The 16,801-nt window shown below is 48.1% G+C and overlaps 1 protein-coding gene across 4 annotated transcripts; it reads right to left on the minus strand.

Annotated features, from left to right (window-relative positions):
- Nucleotides 1-4,024: 4,024 nt before the first annotated feature.
- LOC108507336 lies at nucleotides 4,025-12,396 on the minus strand. Of its 4 annotated transcripts, none has more exons than XM_017835220.1 (9): nucleotides 12,326-12,394; nucleotides 12,077-12,243; nucleotides 11,953-11,999; nucleotides 10,677-10,769; nucleotides 8,356-8,539; nucleotides 6,890-7,027; nucleotides 5,665-5,794; nucleotides 4,678-4,838; nucleotides 4,025-4,178 (listed from the first exon to the last, which is right to left on the minus strand). In XM_017835220.1, exons 3-8 carry the CDS (start codon nucleotides 11,983-11,985, stop codon nucleotides 4,688-4,690), a joined length of 729 nt encoding a protein of 242 aa, XP_017690709.1. In that variant the 5' UTR covers nucleotides 11,986-11,999; nucleotides 12,077-12,243; nucleotides 12,326-12,394; the 3' UTR covers nucleotides 4,025-4,178; nucleotides 4,678-4,687. The 4 variants fall into 4 exon arrangements, with proteins under 4 accessions (XP_017690709.1, XP_017690710.1, XP_017690708.1 ...); XM_017835221.1 differs by having other exon boundaries at nucleotides 12,202-12,243; nucleotides 12,326-12,360; XM_017835219.1 differs by having other exon boundaries at nucleotides 12,202-12,396.
- Nucleotides 12,397-16,801: the final 4,405 nt, after the last annotated feature.

Here is a 16,801-nt window from a genome sequence, read left to right on the forward strand (position 1 = left end):
TGAGGCCAGTTGAGGCTGGTTGGAAAGCAAAAGACTTGATTTTAGGGAAATGGGGTGTAGTAGCTGGCAGTTGCTTTTGTTCTGGACTGCCACGTCGACACAATAAACCTTTTATGCTTCTCCTCTCTCTTTCTCTCCATCTGTTTTGGACTCTATCATTTGTCCAAGAAAGTTTCATTAAAACTGTATTATTCAAAAAGAGTTGTTTTATCATCATCCCTTGACAAAAATCATAGTTTGGTGAAATATATTAATTGGCAAGTTCTTTCCCTTTGCTTATAATTTCTGCTCAGGTTGGTTGCTGAGCCGTGGTCAGGGCTGACCAGAGGGGACCTGGCTGCAGGAAACAGTGGATTTACAACCTTAACTGTTGCTCTATTAACAATAAGCATATGCTGGATGACTTATTGCATAATTGTGGGTTGGGTGGTAGCCATGGGAAGAATTTTGTCCAAAACAAGAGGAAAAGGCGATTGCTCAGTGATGGGCCAAGGATCAGCCCTTGAATATCCTTGCAACCTTCCAAGAAGTGGTAGCATTCATGACCAACACTGTTTGCAGGGCAGTGAAGGTGTGCAAGCAGTGTTAGTGCAGGTGCTTCTCTTTATAAGAGTCACATTATACCACTGAAATCCCAAGCACTGATGCTTGGAACTCTTCTGGGCTAAATTCAGCTTCCCATTACATCTGAAAATTTATGCTTGTTCTGTCACAAACCACCACCTCTTCCTAATCATGCTCTTCCAATGAAGCTGCTTGTAGTGGAATTTTTCCTGTTCCCATGCAAGCTGCAGGCAGCATCAAATACATTTGAGGGTTCAGTCACTCCTTGGTAAAGTAGGTGCTCTGTGGTGGGGACCAGCATGGTCACAGACATATTTTAGCCTGCCTTTCAGCACTGTGAGATTCATTAAACTATTGAACAAGGAAGTTTTACGCCTCTGATGTATAATGAGATAATTTGTGGAGAGATCTAAAAAGCCTCGAAGTATAAAACCAGTCATTATTGGATTACCCAACCTATGATCATTTTGAATGAATACTTCCATAAAGGATGCATGAAGTAAGGCTTAGGGTTCAGTCTGCTCTCCATACTGGGAAATAGAAAAGAAGAAGTTAAAGATGGAAAATGTGACTTCAATATTCATGGCGATGATGAGGGATGAACCCAGAGCACCCTTTGCCCTCAACAGACATATCCATTATGAATCATGAGGAAGACATTTCTTTAGCAGTTTAGCAGGAGGAGGCACACACCCAGCTGCTGATGACTGAACGTGCACAGCTAGGGGTGTTGGGACCATATGTTTCACTTCCAGAATGAGAATTTCCCCTTCCACCCAGGAGATGGCACTACGGCGCTCACACAAAAAGCATCACTTCAGCCTTACCAAAAACCTGTTTTCCCTAAGGTTGTATTTTGGGGAGAAAACCTGCAAACTTTGCATTCACTGGGTTGTGATGGCACCGAGTGTCCTAAGAGGAAACATGTTTCTGACTCTCTGGATGCTATCACTTGAAGTCCTTCTCATGGCTCCAGTGAGTTTCTCACCAGAGAAATGGTGGATCACAGCAGCCTCCATCCAGGAATGTTCCTCTGTTTTGGACACAGGGCAGCACCAAATGCTTTGAAGAAATATGCCTCAGGTCAACCATAGCAATAACAAGGCAACAAGGTCCTGGAAAGCATCTCCTAATCTCCACCAGCCACATTCTGACTCATGCCCAACTTGTTTCTCTCTGTTGTTTTGGGGTTTTCCTCTTGGACTTTGCTACTAGTGTAAAACCTGGTGCATTCCTTTTTGAATCCTGTTGATGTCATGGCTGGCGTCATCTGGTGCTGTGAGCCCAGGTTGTGCAGAAAATGGACTGAAAACTAATGGTGTTGAGGTAATGCCAGTATTAGCTAGAGCTTCTCACCTCTTTTTGACCCCAGTGCTCTTCGATGTTAACCCTGTGTCACTCACGTGAAGAGAACCCATCACGGAAGCACCAGGGAAATAGAGAGGCTGATTTTCTGTCACCTGGATATATTTGCATGCAGTCTGAATGTCCCCTGTTACAACACAGAAGTGACTCCCTGGGGCAGTGTGAGAGCCCTTTTGTGTGTTTGAACTGCCATGGGACCATCACCATTTCCATTAGCAGGGAGTTGGGAGGGGCAAAAAAAAGCATTAACAGCAATCACTGCCATGGTAGACATGTTGGGATGGGGCAATGAGGACTGAAGAAACAAATGTTTGGAAGAAAATAAACGTAATTCTGGGAAAAGAAATGGCAGGAGACAGGGATACAACAGGCTGGATCCTGGGCAGGGAGTGAAATGTGTGAGAGCAGGTTTCCAAAGCCACGTCTCTAAGCCTGGTCTCCAAAAGTGGGAAGTGCCTAAGCAAGCATTGCTGCCAGAAAACCCAGGAAGGACATTTATCTTCAATATTAGCAGCTTCCTTCCTTCTCTCTGGTACACAGTTAAGGACCACTTTAGCAAACCCAGCACCCATCTGGCGGATTGATTATCCTCATTAGTGCTCCTGACGGGGTGTAGCACAACCATATATTCTGATTCAGACATTTATTTCCACCGTGGTTGCCCATTTCGATTAGCATTTAGCAACATGCTTTTTCCTAGTGGTTTTACCTTGTATATGTGCTCTGAGCTTTCATCTAGACACAGCCCCAGCCAGCGTAACAAAACGATACCGGGGAGCAGTGTGGAAATCAGCTGGAGGAGCCTGTCTGCACCACCAGGATGTAGGATAAGGATGCTTTTTCGTGAGAGAAAACCATCAGTAAGGCCATGGGATTAATTCTAAGTGGTGCAAAAGTATGTCTTCCCATTGAGAACATCTCTAGTCTCATGGTCTCGTTCCCCAAACAAGTCAAACTGTCTCCTCAGGGGTCTCTGATGTAAGCAAGTATTTTCCCCTATATTTTAAGTTAAAGGTAGTTTCATTGTTTCAGCCCTCCAAAATTGGCACTAGTCCACTATACTTAGCTCCAGTGGAAATACTCTATGTCACCCTCAGGATCCATGAGCTGTGGTCAGCAATGTCTCAGGCCAGAGCAGCTTTGCAGAAATACTGGACCCTTCTACTTCCCTGTAGCATCTGGTTGGAGCTTGGCCTTGCCAGACGTCATTTTGCTAAATCCCCCAGTGCTTCTCTTCCCATGGGGAAACACAGCCATGCATGTGACTTTTCTAAGGTTCTACAGCAAGTGAATTGGTAAAATTTGCCAGGGGTAAGTGGTGATGGGCTGAAACACCTGCGGAGTGTAAGGAAGCAGGAGAGGTGATTCCCTTAGATGATAAAGTCCTTGAGGCAGGGACCAGCATGCTGCTGTGTCTGCATAGTCCCTATCACCAGCAGATCTAGGGATGCTTGATAATACTGTAAAATAAGTTATTTGCTGTCTTTAATACTGATATTTTAGCTCATGCTTATCCCTCAATACTGCAAGGATGTCCATTAAAAGGAATGCCTTTCAGGAGTCAGGGAGAGGTTTCTCTACACCATCTACTCCAGGACAATTCTGGCATCAATTTAGAAGACCCAAAGTCAGGTCGCTAAAGCCACAGCAAAAGGGCTGTCAGCCCTTCTCGAGTCTGGGATCGGCGGCTCTCCATTGCCATCTTGAGGCTGGGAGCCGCCTTGCTCCTTTCAGAAATCCTAGAAATCTCCAAAGTTGACATGGCAAACTCAATTCCAGCTTGCCGAGCATTAGCTGAAATTGATGGCCAAACTCTGCAAAAAGGTGTTAAATACAAACGAGGGGAAGGAGTTCTGCAAGGCTGGCACTCAACCGCCCTGGATAACATGGATATTTTCCACCCCCTGATTGCACAAAGATTTAGAGAGTAAATTAACACAAGCAATGCTGTTTAACACACAATATTTCTTGCTGAGAGACAAAGTTTACCATCAAGTTTTCTTTAAAGTACATAAATTGAAACTGCCTAAGTGGACTTGGCTCTGTAGCCCACACTGTTCCCCCAAAAAAGTCTTTTTCTGACAATGATAAAAGCTGAGGTTCTTGGGAGATTTTAATGATAATTTACACTTAAAGAGGTCTTTGCCATACGTTTCACATCTGATAGACATGGTTTGGAAGAGAGGAGGTTTCCAGGCTTTCAGGGTCTTGGATGAGCAATATTACAGGCAGCTTGGAGGGACAAAGAGCTGTAATCACAGAACAACATAGGTAACACACACTAAAAGAAACCAGAAAACCATGGAATAATGTAGGTGTCATGGTCCACCAGGGCCAGCTTAGATGAGGCTGCTCAGACCCAGTCTCATCACCCAGTGAACTTCTTCATGCCATTCCCCTCCCTCTTCTGTACCCAGACAGTGTTTCACCACCCTCATGGTGAAAAATATTCTCCCACTAATTAGATCTGATCGGATAACCACTTTCTAGGAGCCCAGAAAACTGTAGAATCGTAGAATGGTTTGTGTTGGAACAGGCCTTTGAAGGTCATCTAGTCCAGCCCTCCTGCAACGAGCAGGATCAAATGCTGCTACTGAGAAGAACATTCCAGCAGCGAAGCTCTTACCATTTTATCTCAGGTCTCACAGTATTTTGTACCAGGTCTTACGACTGAATATACTTTTTCCCACTGCCTCAGTCCCTGAAATCCCAAGTCTCAGGGCCAAAATGGGTAATCCTGGTACTTACCATGGCCACGTTAGCACCACTCAGGGCATCGTGGTGTGCATCGCGGTCTCCATCGCATATCCTTCCCAGACAGCATCCATGGACAAGGGATTGGAGTGGACCAGTCCAGTTTCTTCAAGAAAACACTGTAGCTGTCTGCATACTCAGATACCCAGCGGCCCCTGCAGAAAACACGGAGAAGGGGAGAAGGAGAGAAGCTCCATTCTCTGCTTCCTGCACCAGGACAAGGAACCTGCCTCCCCTTCTGCAGCATTTGACCTCCCAGTCAGGAGACTGTGTAGAGTAAACAAAACCATATCCAGCTGGTGTTGGGAAGAGAGGGAACAGCCTGTCTCCATCAGGAATGGCGCAGATGCTGCAACACACACGGCTGTCACTGGGATCAATCTCCCACCTGGATCAACCATTACACAGGCTCGGTCTCCAGCCCACATATAACTCCAGGATCACAGATCAAAATCTTCAATGCAGAGCTGAAATATATGTGTGTTAGGGGAAGGTGGGGGGCATGAGGCAGCAGGGAGGAATTGCCTTTCAGTGAGAAATGAGAACTCAGGAGCCGTTTATGCCTGTTTGGTTCATAGTGTGCAGATGAGTCACATTGCAAACAGCTCCTGCCCTGTTTGATTTGAGAGAGCCCTTTCCCAGGGGAAGCCTGGGCATGGAAATGACGAGACATGCTTCCTGCCCCAGCTCCACAGAGATCTCAGCACCTTCTTTCCACAGGGATGAGGCTGTCCCAGCAGTTGTCTCCCCACCCTTATCAACCCAATTGCAAAACTTTTCAAGAAAAGGCTAAGCATGTTCTGAGAATGGATTTGTCCCTGAGGGAATTCCTTTGGGCTGATTTCATGACATGAACAGGGAGAAATACACTTGAGAAACACCACCCAATTCCGACCAGCTCCAAAACCTCCCTGCCCTACTCTTATCCTGCCTCCAACTCCCACCACCCACCCTCTCCTCCCCGGCCCACTTCTCCCTTACTGGTTGAGGCGGCTGTCTGCAGGGAAAACGGGAGAAGGCCTCGTCTGCTCTGTGTATAATCCACCATGGACTCCTGTCCGGCGTGGGAAATCCAGCTGGTAGGTACTTCTCCAGTCAGGTACAGAGCAGTCTAGTGAAAGAGAGTCCAAATAATTTAAAGACTTTTTTGGGGGGGTCTCTGTCTCCTGTATCACGCAGTCTGAGTGTTCCCCCTTCTGAGCTCCATCGGCTCTTTGTGCTTCCAGTGTTCCTGCTGGAGCTACCACAATGAAGGGATTAGCCAAGGGAAAATGCAAAAATTGCTTCCCTGGTATAGATAAGGTCTTTTAGATGAGATTATCCAGCCCTTATTTTCCATAGCCTTTTATGTGTGAGGGAAGCCACACAAAGCAGACCTGGAAACGATATCTTGTGCTCTTCCCATCTGGACACTGACTTGTCACCTGGTATATATTTTCCCCACCTGCCTAGATTTTCTTTTCCATCATGCCATTAAGCAGGAACTAAACAAGGGAAGAGATTCATGGCCCACTTAACCCCTAAGTGAGGACCATCACATCTGTTATGCTATCATCTTCCCCAAAAATCCCTGTGGGAGTGGTTTGAAGGGGTGCCATCTCCTATCCAACCCTTCCAGAGATGTCTCATCTGTATGTTAACAGCTTGATGTGTGTCCTGATCGAGCATATCTGCCTGTGGATAAACATCTCACAACGTCTCACTCACAGCAAAGCAGGGTTGCCCATTGCAGGCGTTTCAGATTTTCTGTGTATTTTAAAGATGACACATTTCTATAATGAGTCATTAGTAGAGTAATTTTGTTGTTTTCACTGAGGCTGAGGTTACAGGTATCTCACACGTGCATGACCATGTCAGGCTGTTAATGCAGCCCGGGTGGTTGCAGCAGCAGTCCCTGTGCTGGGACATTATTTCCAGGGAGACCACATTAAGCAGGGCTGTGCTCCATGGGGTGGCCCATATGGAAACTGGGATGAAAGAAAAATCATTTACAACACTCCAGCCTCTTCTAGAAGATAAATGTTTTTCTCTGCCTTGCTTCTCCCCAATGATGAGCAGGTGGTTACAGGGGCTCTGTGGACCCTTCCTGTGCCAATCACCTTCCCTTTACCTTCCTCAGTCTCGCATTAAATTAAAAAAACCAAAGCCAGGTTGAAGGCCACCAGTCATTCACAAGGGGCAGCTGCCAGAACCTCCATCCACTGACCTTCCATCACAACAGATGAGCTCAGGATCTTGTTTTTGTATTGGTCAGCATTGTCCAGCCTTTCCCGGTACAAATCCCGGGTGAATTGCACGTAGGAGACCAAGCCTGGGGACACTTTCTCCCTGTGCAGCATCGTCCCTGAGACATTGGAGCAGAAGAAGGTGCATTAGTCAGGAATCACCATCAATCACTCACCCAAATCCTACCCTTGGGTGGGAGCAAGTGAACAACCAGAGCAAGTTGGAGTCTCAGCTGGCATAAATCGGGGGAGACCCAGTCAGCTCAGCAGAGTTTTGCTGAGGTGTATCAATTTTGCACTGATCTGGTTCATGACGCAAGTAGGGGAAGGATTTATGTTGATGCAAAGCAAGTGGAAGGAGCTATGATGTCTCCACGTTGCCCGGGACGGCAGGAGGTCTGTGTATGAAAGGGAAAGGTTTGTAGGAAGTCCTGCACTGCTGGGATACACAGGGGCAGAGCAGGAAGGGAAAAGCCCTCAGCAGTTTTGTCATTAGCACAAGACAGTTTCAGATGGGCTTGGCAAGGAGATGCTCAAAGCCCTCAGATGTTAAGTGGAGCCTAAATGGACTGTCCAAATGGACAATTGACTGCCCATGTGGAGACATATCCGTATGAGCTGCTTGTTCAGAATCTCCTTCTAGTGAGTGGAGAGACAGAAAGCCTGCTGGGGCTTACTTCAACTCATCTTCAGGGTGGCATTTAAGCTACAGGAGATGGCTGTGTCTTTGCTCCCCACTGATCATGAAAGGATCTAGACACAGACATCCCACTCTGGGAGAGGTCAGCTCAGGGAACAGAGAAGACATCCCTGGCCATGTCTTCTGTTTGCTTCTGAAGCATTGCTGAGCAATGCTGCCCTCTTCCCTCTCAAGCAGGAGCTTTCCTGTCTTCCCATCAGCGTTTTAATCCTTACAAGCAAGCTGTTAAATGGCATGGTTGAGGGCTGGCTACCAGCCCCTCTGCTGCATTTGCTGTCAGACAGATACCCCTAACAGAAGGGGCTTGAACCACCCAAATCCCCCATGCTCAACCCCAGAGTCCTTTTGCCTCCCTGCATTTCTGTTCATGGCCTGCAACGTGGGATTAACTGCACCTCCTTCTGTCTCAACAGAGCTGTGAAGATAAAACCCTTAAGAGACTCTGCCTCGCTAGCAGGGGCTCTTCATGCACTGAGATGTTTCCAAGACCCCAGCTCACTGCATCTGTGCTTTGAACTGGCCTGGGAGATGCATTTGTGGTGACAGGGTGCTGTGCCCATGCTGCTAATCCTCGCCAGGCTCAGCCCGGCACCGACACACCATCGGGATGCTGCCATCCATGTGTGTGCAGCCAGCACGGACCACGGGCTGGTGGGGCTGGCAGAGGCCCAGGTAGACACACCCTCAGGTGGCTGGATGTGGTCAGTCAGCTGTCTGAGAGTGGCTGGTGCCAGCACTGGGGGTTACCTTCTGTTCCGGCTGCTGGAGCAGGAGGTGGGAGATCCCGGCAACAACAGAGCAGCCCTTCCTGCGGCTCAGCGAGGATCTCCAGTTTCCCTGACCGGCCCGGTGTCGCTTGGATGGGAGGCTCGGACTTGGGTAGGTAGCACCTTGGTACGTAGCCGTCTGAAGTAGGATGGTATGAAGTTATCTGCAGGAAAAAAAGCCCCATGTGAACAGAGAGGCAGCGACTGGGAAGGGCAGCTGCTAAAGCACCATCACTACCTCTGCACCACTCACTGCTTGTGCACAGCAAAGCTTGGGTTTTGGTGGGGTCAGTGTCCCTGAGGATACAACAGCCACAGGGCAGATCCAAAACTGTCATTGAAAGTACAGGGACAGCTTCCCCTCTCTGCCTATCTTACGGTGTGGGACTCCGCTGGGCAGTAGGAGGGAGGGAGGGAGCCACAGCACAAGCAGTGGTTTGATGGTGGGAGAGGGTCATGTCAGGGAAAGGCTAAAGGGGTTGCTGGTGTGGCTGATCTGGAGGAGCTTCTGCCTCCTCTCCAGCTGCAACTGGATCTCCAGATGCTTCTTTCTAGGGGCTCAGGAAGGGACTCTCCTGCTATGAGTTCTCCCATGCTGCTGGGGACAGCAAGAACCATCTTCACAGGTGGTTGCTGGGTCTCCGTGGGTTTTATTTTGTTGTTTTGAGTCTCCAAGGTCCTCAGGGCTCTCCTAAAGGTGATTTCTCCTTTGTCGTGCTGACAGTAGGGCAGGTGGAGGCTGCAGAGCTACAGGAACTACCTGTATCTGGGGGCTTTCCCTACTGAGGATGGCCAGAGCTCCTCACAGGGCATCTCCAGAGGCACAGGAGCCTCCAGAAGCCCATGGTGCAGGTGGTTCACCAGCCAATGCTTTCTTCCTTAACCCAAGGAGTTCCCCACCTTTCCCTTGGGAGCAGGTCACTGCCCAAAATTTCACATCACACTTGTTTTATCCGCTAAAAAAAAGAACAAATCCTATCAGGGCCAAGAGGGAAACCTGGGCCTCCCAAGTACCTCATCATCATGCTCCCCAGTGGGAGAGCTTTCCTCAGCAGGGCTTGGGAACTAATAAGGAGACAAAGGGAGCTGCAACCCAAGAGAATCAGACATAGCTCCCTCCTTTCTTATCTCCCAAACTACATCACGACCTCCACAGCAAGCGTGCAGCCTTCAGAAAATAAAATTAATAATTTTTTTTTAAATTAAATTAAATAAATAAAGGAAAAGGAAAAAAAAAAAAAGAAACTGAGATGTGTGGCTTGGAAACTGTGCTCTAGCAGGCAGGGGTTAAACCCTGCCCTCTCAGCCAGGGTCTGGGCTCCTGGAAGTGGAGCAGCCACCTAAGGCCGGGGCTGCCCGGGAAGCCCTCGCCAGCCCGGAGAACAGCGGGAGCCCCGATCAGGACCGCTAATGAAGGCTGCTGGCAGCGGGAGCGCTCCCCGGGGCAGGAGGAGGGGAGAGGGGAGGAGAGGGGAAGAGAGGAGAGGGCTCCCCAGGCTGCTGCCCAGGCAAGGATGGCAGTGGTGGCCGCAGACAGCCCCTCTGCCCTGGCGGGCACCTTCACACAATGATTTCTCTGTTGCTGTCCCCCCTTTTCCTCCCCAGCCTCAACTTTTTTTTTTTTCCCTCTCTCGTGAGCGTATGAGCCCAAAGCACTTTAGCAACCGAACATGCCCCCCACCACTTCTCCGCAGTGGCCCAGTGCAAACCGCAGCTGTCCCCACCGGGCTGCCACAAGCAATTAAGCCAGGGCAGGCAGAGCGAGGCAAATCAGATTAAATAGCTCAGGGGGTCGCTAGCACTGCAAGGAGATTAGAGAAAAAACAACCTCAGCTTCCCCGCAGAAGTCTTCTCAGGCCCGTGTCAGGGCAAGGAGCCATCTCCATCCCAAACGCAATCCCCCTCCTCAAGGCAGTACCGGGATGGGTCTAATCCTGACGCACTCCATCAGCCCCACGGGGAGCAATAGGAGTCCAAGGCTTAGGCACCGGTTCAGCAACCAGTCGTTAGTGCCCTGACTTAATGAGTGTAATTAGCATCACTCCCCACGAACAGCTTTACCGGAGGGTGTGAGGGGGATTTCCCGCAGAAGAGATGGGGGCACAAGCCAAGGGCATTTGGGCGTGATGGGACCTGCTGGTGGGTCACAGCGGTGGGGACCAAAGCAGACCCTGCCAGTGCAGGCAGCACCCATGCCCGCTGCCCCCCTGGCACCATCCCAGTCCCCAACTGTCCTGTAGCCACGAGAGGGGAGCTGACAGCAATGGGCTAAGGAGACAAGCAAGGAAAAGACAACAGTACCGGTACGTTCTCCTGGTTGGGTGGCTCGTAGGTGTTGTGCCAGCAAAAGTCTTTCTGGTACATACTCTTGTACATGTCCAGTGCTGCAGGCAGCTAAAAATGAGAGAAGGCAAACACAGGGAAACACTAAGTCTCAGAGGAAGCCTTCAAAAGCAGTGATACAAACCCCAAATGCTCCCTCATAGCTCAGGAGAGGATGAGCTGCTCTTCTGGGCACAGTCTCTGTCCCGTGGGCCACCTGAGGCAACAGAGGCAACTCCTTGCTCAGTTAAGCCCCAGGCAGGGTGGCCAGGAAGGTCCTATCCTCTTTTGGCAATGGTTTCTGGGGCTCTTCTTGTCCTAGGCAGTCCCTTGCAACAAACACCTTCCTTCTGCCTCTCTCAAGCTTCCTCTGACTGCCTGGATGGCCCCAGGCAGAGCATTAATATAAAACTGCTGAAATACTTTGATCAGCTGCTAGGTCCAGTGTCTCTCAAGTTAAATCAGCACATGCTTCCATCTTCTATCTCAGTAACATTTCCTATGTGCTTATCCCATATTTAAAGTGCTGGCTAATGTCAACACTCATTCTGCAAAGTGACTGGAGAAACTATGGAGGAAAACTCTGCCAGGGAATATGAGGCCAGTGACACCTGCCCTCGCCCTGAAAATCCCTGCAGTGCAAACTCTGAGAGAAGATTTTAGGGAGAAAGCACTAGCTGTGTCTTCTCCCTCAGCATGCACCATGAGCACTGCTGGAGCCAGGAAAGCTGGTGAGATGAGCTTTCAGGTTGGTCCAAGAGCTGTTTTCATACTAAAGCATTAGATGTGATAACTTGTCAGTGCATGGCAAGGGCTGGAGGAGATGAGCTCTAATTGAAGGTGTTACTGTGATCTCCACTGCTACACACACATCCACCACACAGGTGTGGCTTGGCCAGCCAAGGCAGGGTCTGCATTCCCATTTCCCTGTGATTAAAAGGAATCCCTACTAATAATAATCCCCTACTAATAAATCCACTGGCACACAGCACCTTAGGAAGGGCTCCTTACGCCTTGCCTTGCCAGTCATCCACTTTTATATTCTGTGATTCTATATTTTATATTTTATATTCTCAGTATTTTTTTTCCTAACATTTCACTCTTTCTCCCCTCTGGGCTTCCCAGATCAGTGTCTGCCTTTGGCCAGGACCCAGGATCCCATTGTCACCAGTTCCTATTATCTTCCCAGACCAGCAGACCCAGCAAACCCATTACTCAAACACCACTGAGGATGAGACTCCTGTGCGTACTTCACCTTCCATCGCCTTGCATTCTTCATCAGGTCCATGGTGAAGCAGGAACCTGCACGAGAAAAGTCACTCAGTTAAAAACCAGCAAACCAGATCCACTCCTCCATCCCACGATGGGGGATAGGATACCTGGAGGTCTGAAGCTGGCTACTGGCAGGAGGAAGGGGGTTCAGCTGGGGCCACAAGACCCCTGGGCACCTCAAATTGGCAAGAGTGTGACTGACTTCATTCAAGTTCAGCAAAGCAAAATTTACCCAACCAGGATGTACGGAGATGGACACCTCAGGGGACGCAGCCTGTTGGAACCCAGAAGGGATGAGACGGAGGCATCCCACCACCAGCAGCCCCAGAGCCACCCAGAGGGTGAACAGGTGTGACCTCCTGGGACAGGGTATGCCTGGGATGGGATCCACCAATGCCTGTGTGGCCACAGGGTTTCCAGGGTCAAGGGAAAACTCTGTCCCATTGTGACACAACTGTAATTCAGAACCCTGGAGGCCTTGGAGGGGGGAGGGGGAGCCTGAAGGGGTTGGGGATTGTTTCTTGGAGGAGAAGGCACACAACAGTCCTGCAGGGGAGCTGTTACCCATTCCTTCAGCTGCATCCAGCCATGCTGGGGACACGTGGCTGGGAGAAGGAAAAAGCCTTCCCTTTGTTAGCTCTTGAAGCACCTCCAGCTCCTGCTAAAGATGGGAGCAAAAGATGGAGAAACGGGGGAGGAAAGGACATACTTTGTGAGTGTGTTGACAGGAAGAAAACTGCATCCTTACCTTCTGCATGGCAGGATGGGAACACCACAGAAGTAAGGCAGGCAAGGATCTCCACTTGGACTCAGAGAGTGGCTGAGTACACCTGAACTGTCCCATTCAGATGCTGCCACTCTCTTCCTCTGATGAGCTGCAACAGGAGACAACTGGGGATGCTCAGATTGAGTCCTCTGTCCCACAGATAGACAGGAACACCAGATCAGATCCACAAAGCAGTATTTACTCTTTAAAAAATGTCAGGCCTTGACCAGGTTTGGATGCATTTCATCAAAGGACTAATCTTGCCAAATTTCAGATGTCCACAAGAACAACATCTCCCTCTGAGCTGATCCTTCCTGACTTCCCAGCTCGTTTAGCCCAGCTCATGTGACCAGTGTAGGTACAGAGTTGGGGCTGAAACAAACTGATTTCTCAGAAAGCCTGTGTTTGGTGAGCTGAATCTCCTCCAGGACTCCAATTTCTGTAGCTACACGAGCCTGGCTATTGGTTCGGAAATGAGATTCTCTGCCACTACAGTGATGCAAATAGTAGTAAATGCTGGTGATGAGCCAGAAAGATGAGATCTCAGCTCCAGGATCCTCCACAGAGGAGAGCCAGTCACGGACCTGTGTTCACAGGCACCATTAGAATGAGCTGAATTCCAAGAGTTATTTCTCCTTGCACACTGTCAGGCACCAGCGTGCAACTGGAGCCCAAGGATGTTAACACTCTGGCAAGGGTTGTGTGCTGCAAACAGCTCAGCACTGGCGTTAGAAAGGAAGAGAAGCCCTTCATCCCCACTGCATTTTATGCAAATTAATATTAGAATAAATGATACAACAAGGAAAGAAGTTATTTCCAGAAATGTGAAACTCTCATGTTCTCCTGTACTTATATTAAAGGGATTACACTCCATTTCCTTCTTAATACAGCTAATGCTCTATGGGAAGCCCTCAGGCCAGGGATTAAAGCACTTATTCAATTAATTAGGAACAAACTTCTGCCTTAAAGTCAAACACATAAATATCAGTAAGCCTCAGAGTGTCTTCCTTCCAGGGCAGATAAAATGGATCCTATTTCTTGCGTAAATGACACCAAGTCTGCACTCTAGAATTAATAGGAGTAATAAAACTTAAGAAGAATCACTTTAAAATATCACAGTTCTGTAATGCAATATGGTAAAGGAGGGCCAGTCCCATCATCTTGAACTCAGCATTGGAACCCCCATCAGTTACAGGGGGAGCAGAATAAGGTCCTACAAGGCTAATATAAATGAGATAAAATTTTAGGATGCAACATTGGTAAGCAGCTCCACGCTTCAGGCACAGCAGTGTTTGGATGTATTTGAAGTTAGGGGTGAAATCCTGGCCCTGCTAAACACAAAAAAAGAAAATGCTTATTCAGTAGGATCCGAATTTCACCTAAGGTGTCTGATTCATTACTGAGATAGAAGACAATTTCCAAAACCTGGCTCCAAATCCTAATCTTCCTTGATGATAGCTTGATCCTTCCGTCTTCTCGCAGGCACAGCTCACATGAAATTAAAAGGCATTTTGCCAGAACAGTTTATGCAGGAACAGCCCACTATTACTGTTCAGTTTCCCATTTCTTCTTCCCAAATATCAAAAGATGGGTCTGATAATTGCCAACATAATTCCAATTAGAAGTGGATAGGAACCAAAATCCCAGTTCTCATCTTCCTCTGCCTCCAAGAGAGTTTATCTGCCTCCTCATTGCTAATGCAGATGTGGAGGAAAAGTAAACCAGCCACATGCCTTTTTCAAAAATGTTTTTATATATATATGGACTTTTTAAAATTTCCCTTACAGTAGCTAGTGGGCTGCAGTGCCATCATCTCTCCTGTGATACCAATTCCCTGCAATGGTCCTGGTTTTCTCTCAAGTCTCCTGATACATGGAGACACAGCTGAAGGATGCTTGTGCATGTCAGATCCATCCCCTGGCATCCCCACAACGCTCAGCACAGGCTGTTCATGGGAGAAATCCAGCTGGAGTGACTGGAAATACTGTGTTGGCTTCACATAAGCTGGAATTGCCCCTTCCCTGCACCATTAACCTCTGCATGATAATTCAAACTCTGCTACTCAAAGCAGCACCGGGCACTTCAGTGTCACCTTGAATCTCAGCCATGGGGTTGTTTTGTCTAAATTTTTTTCACCAGGCAGATTTTGCTGTGCCTTTTCCTGCCCACCTTCCCCCACTTAAATATTTTCTGTATGTTTTGCTAAAGCTTACCTTCCCTGGGAGCATTTCACTGAAGAGAGCTCACTCTACCCTGCATGGCTGCTCCCCATGCAGCTGTCTGCACATCCCTGAAACAGAAGATATAATGCTGAAGACCAACATTGGGCTATAAACACCTGCAGGAAAAAATTGTTCTTAAATAATTGATTTATTTTCACTCCAGGAAGGCTATGGCTGAGATTCCCAGAGTCAAAGCCTAAACCACTCACCTGAATGGAAGTGCCCCTGTTTCTCAAGGCAATGATAACCCCAAACATCCAGGGAGGTTTTCAGAGGGTCCTGGTGATTTTGACCCTTCCACATCATGCCTAGAAGCAAATTACAACAAGACAGCCAGGACCAGATTGTCAAAGGCAGACAATGATGTGGTTTAGTAGCACCTTGGGATAATCTGACAATGGGCCCCAAGGTCTGATAGCTGAGCTCTGGTCCTTTACAGTCAGACTGGAGGAGTTTAAGTTATAGTCAAGGACCTTAATTATAATGTAAAATGATGAGATTTCTGTACCTGACCTCTGCAGCTCCTTCCTGACATCCTGCTGGTGCTTAGAAGTATCTATGTACCTCTGGAAATTCCATCTCATAACCTCAATAAGACTGTAGGAGCACATAGGACATGACACAGAGATAAATTTCACCTCAAGTTGTCCCTAACTTACCATATTTGCCATCTTTTCCCATCTGTGAAATGTAAAGGTGCAGTCTAAGCCTGCATAGCTCCTGTGCAAGGTGCTGCACTGGATACTGGCAGGGTTCAGGGGAACCATCTCATCTATTAACAGCTCAGTGCACGAACACATGGCCAAGGAGGACATACCTCCCTGTCAACCCAGCCCTTGAAAAGTGCTCTTTGGGCTAGGAATAAGATTCATTGCCCCCATGAGGATGTTGAAAGAGGGAAGTGATCAGTAAGCAGGACCCCCAACGCGTGGAGGAGGTCGGGTGTAATCTGTGCATCTCCATTCAGGTTATCACCATGAGGAGACAAAGCACAGAGGGGAGACACTTCTTCAAGGGACAAGTGTTGACAGCCCATTCTGTCAGCATGAGGTCAGTCACCCATTTGGGTCTAAAAACATGAACTTTGGTGGCAGTGCAGCAGTCCAGCATGGGCACGTTTCCTATGGAGTTATTTATTTCATCCTTCTCTCCTGTTTTCTTGATAAATTGGTGGGGCCATTTAGGGCATCATGTGAGGAGAAACAAGTAGCATCCTTCAGCCTAAATCTGAGGCCCCTGTAGCTCTCTTCCAGCCACCTAAATCACTCACAGGACTGAGCCCTCAAAGTCAAACTCCTTGTTGCACAGACACTCCTCTGTGCAGAAGACAAGGGCATCTAGTGAACTCAGTGGTGGTGCTCCAAATCTTTGGGCAGTTCTGCTGTAACCTGCCAAAACAATCAGCTGTTTGTTCGTGACTATCCCCCAAAAAGCATCCATCAGCGGAGGATGGCTGAAATCTCATCACTGTCTGTATAATGTGTCCTGTGATATAAATCATTGCATATTTATGCACCTGTGTAAGGCAAATGCATATCTGTATTGTTGGAGAACCTAAATCTGCTCCCTAATGCCCGTTGTTTAAACAGCCCTTTAACCACATCACTTTTCTCCTCGTTAGGTTAAGTCCCTGGAGGTGAAAAAGTCCTTCCCAAAATGGTTTTCACTCACTCACTCAGTTCAAAGTAAACATGCCTCTGGGACCATTATGTGTATCAGGTATCCCAGGCTTTGTTAAAAGCTTGCCTGTTAGGTAAATTCTGCTTCTCCTTCTCCTTGGAAGGAGAAGGTTAAAAATTAGAGATAGGCTCACACAAGTAATGCAGAGGAGCTTTACAGACAAA

The sequence above is a fragment of the Lepidothrix coronata genome, unplaced genomic scaffold, assembly GCF_001604755.1.
Source record: "Lepidothrix coronata isolate B3197 unplaced genomic scaffold, Lepidothrix_coronata-1.0 Scaffold252, whole genome shotgun sequence".
Classification (NCBI taxonomy): domain Eukaryota; kingdom Metazoa; phylum Chordata; class Aves; order Passeriformes; family Pipridae; genus Lepidothrix; species Lepidothrix coronata.

Bases quoted from the DNA above. Each gene is read 5' to 3' on its own strand.
- LOC108507336 (XM_017835219.1), bottom strand. From the start codon at position 11,985: ATGGACCTGATGAAGAATGCAAGGCGATGGAAG. The intron at 7,028-8,355 runs GTAACCCCCAGT...CCAATGTCTCAG, and splicing joins TCCAGCAGCCGGAACAGAAG to GGACGATGCTGCACAGGGAG. The intron at 5,795-6,889 runs GTCAGTGGATGG...CTCTTTCACTAG, and splicing joins CTCATCTGTTGTGATGGAAG to ACTGCTCTGTACCTGACTGG.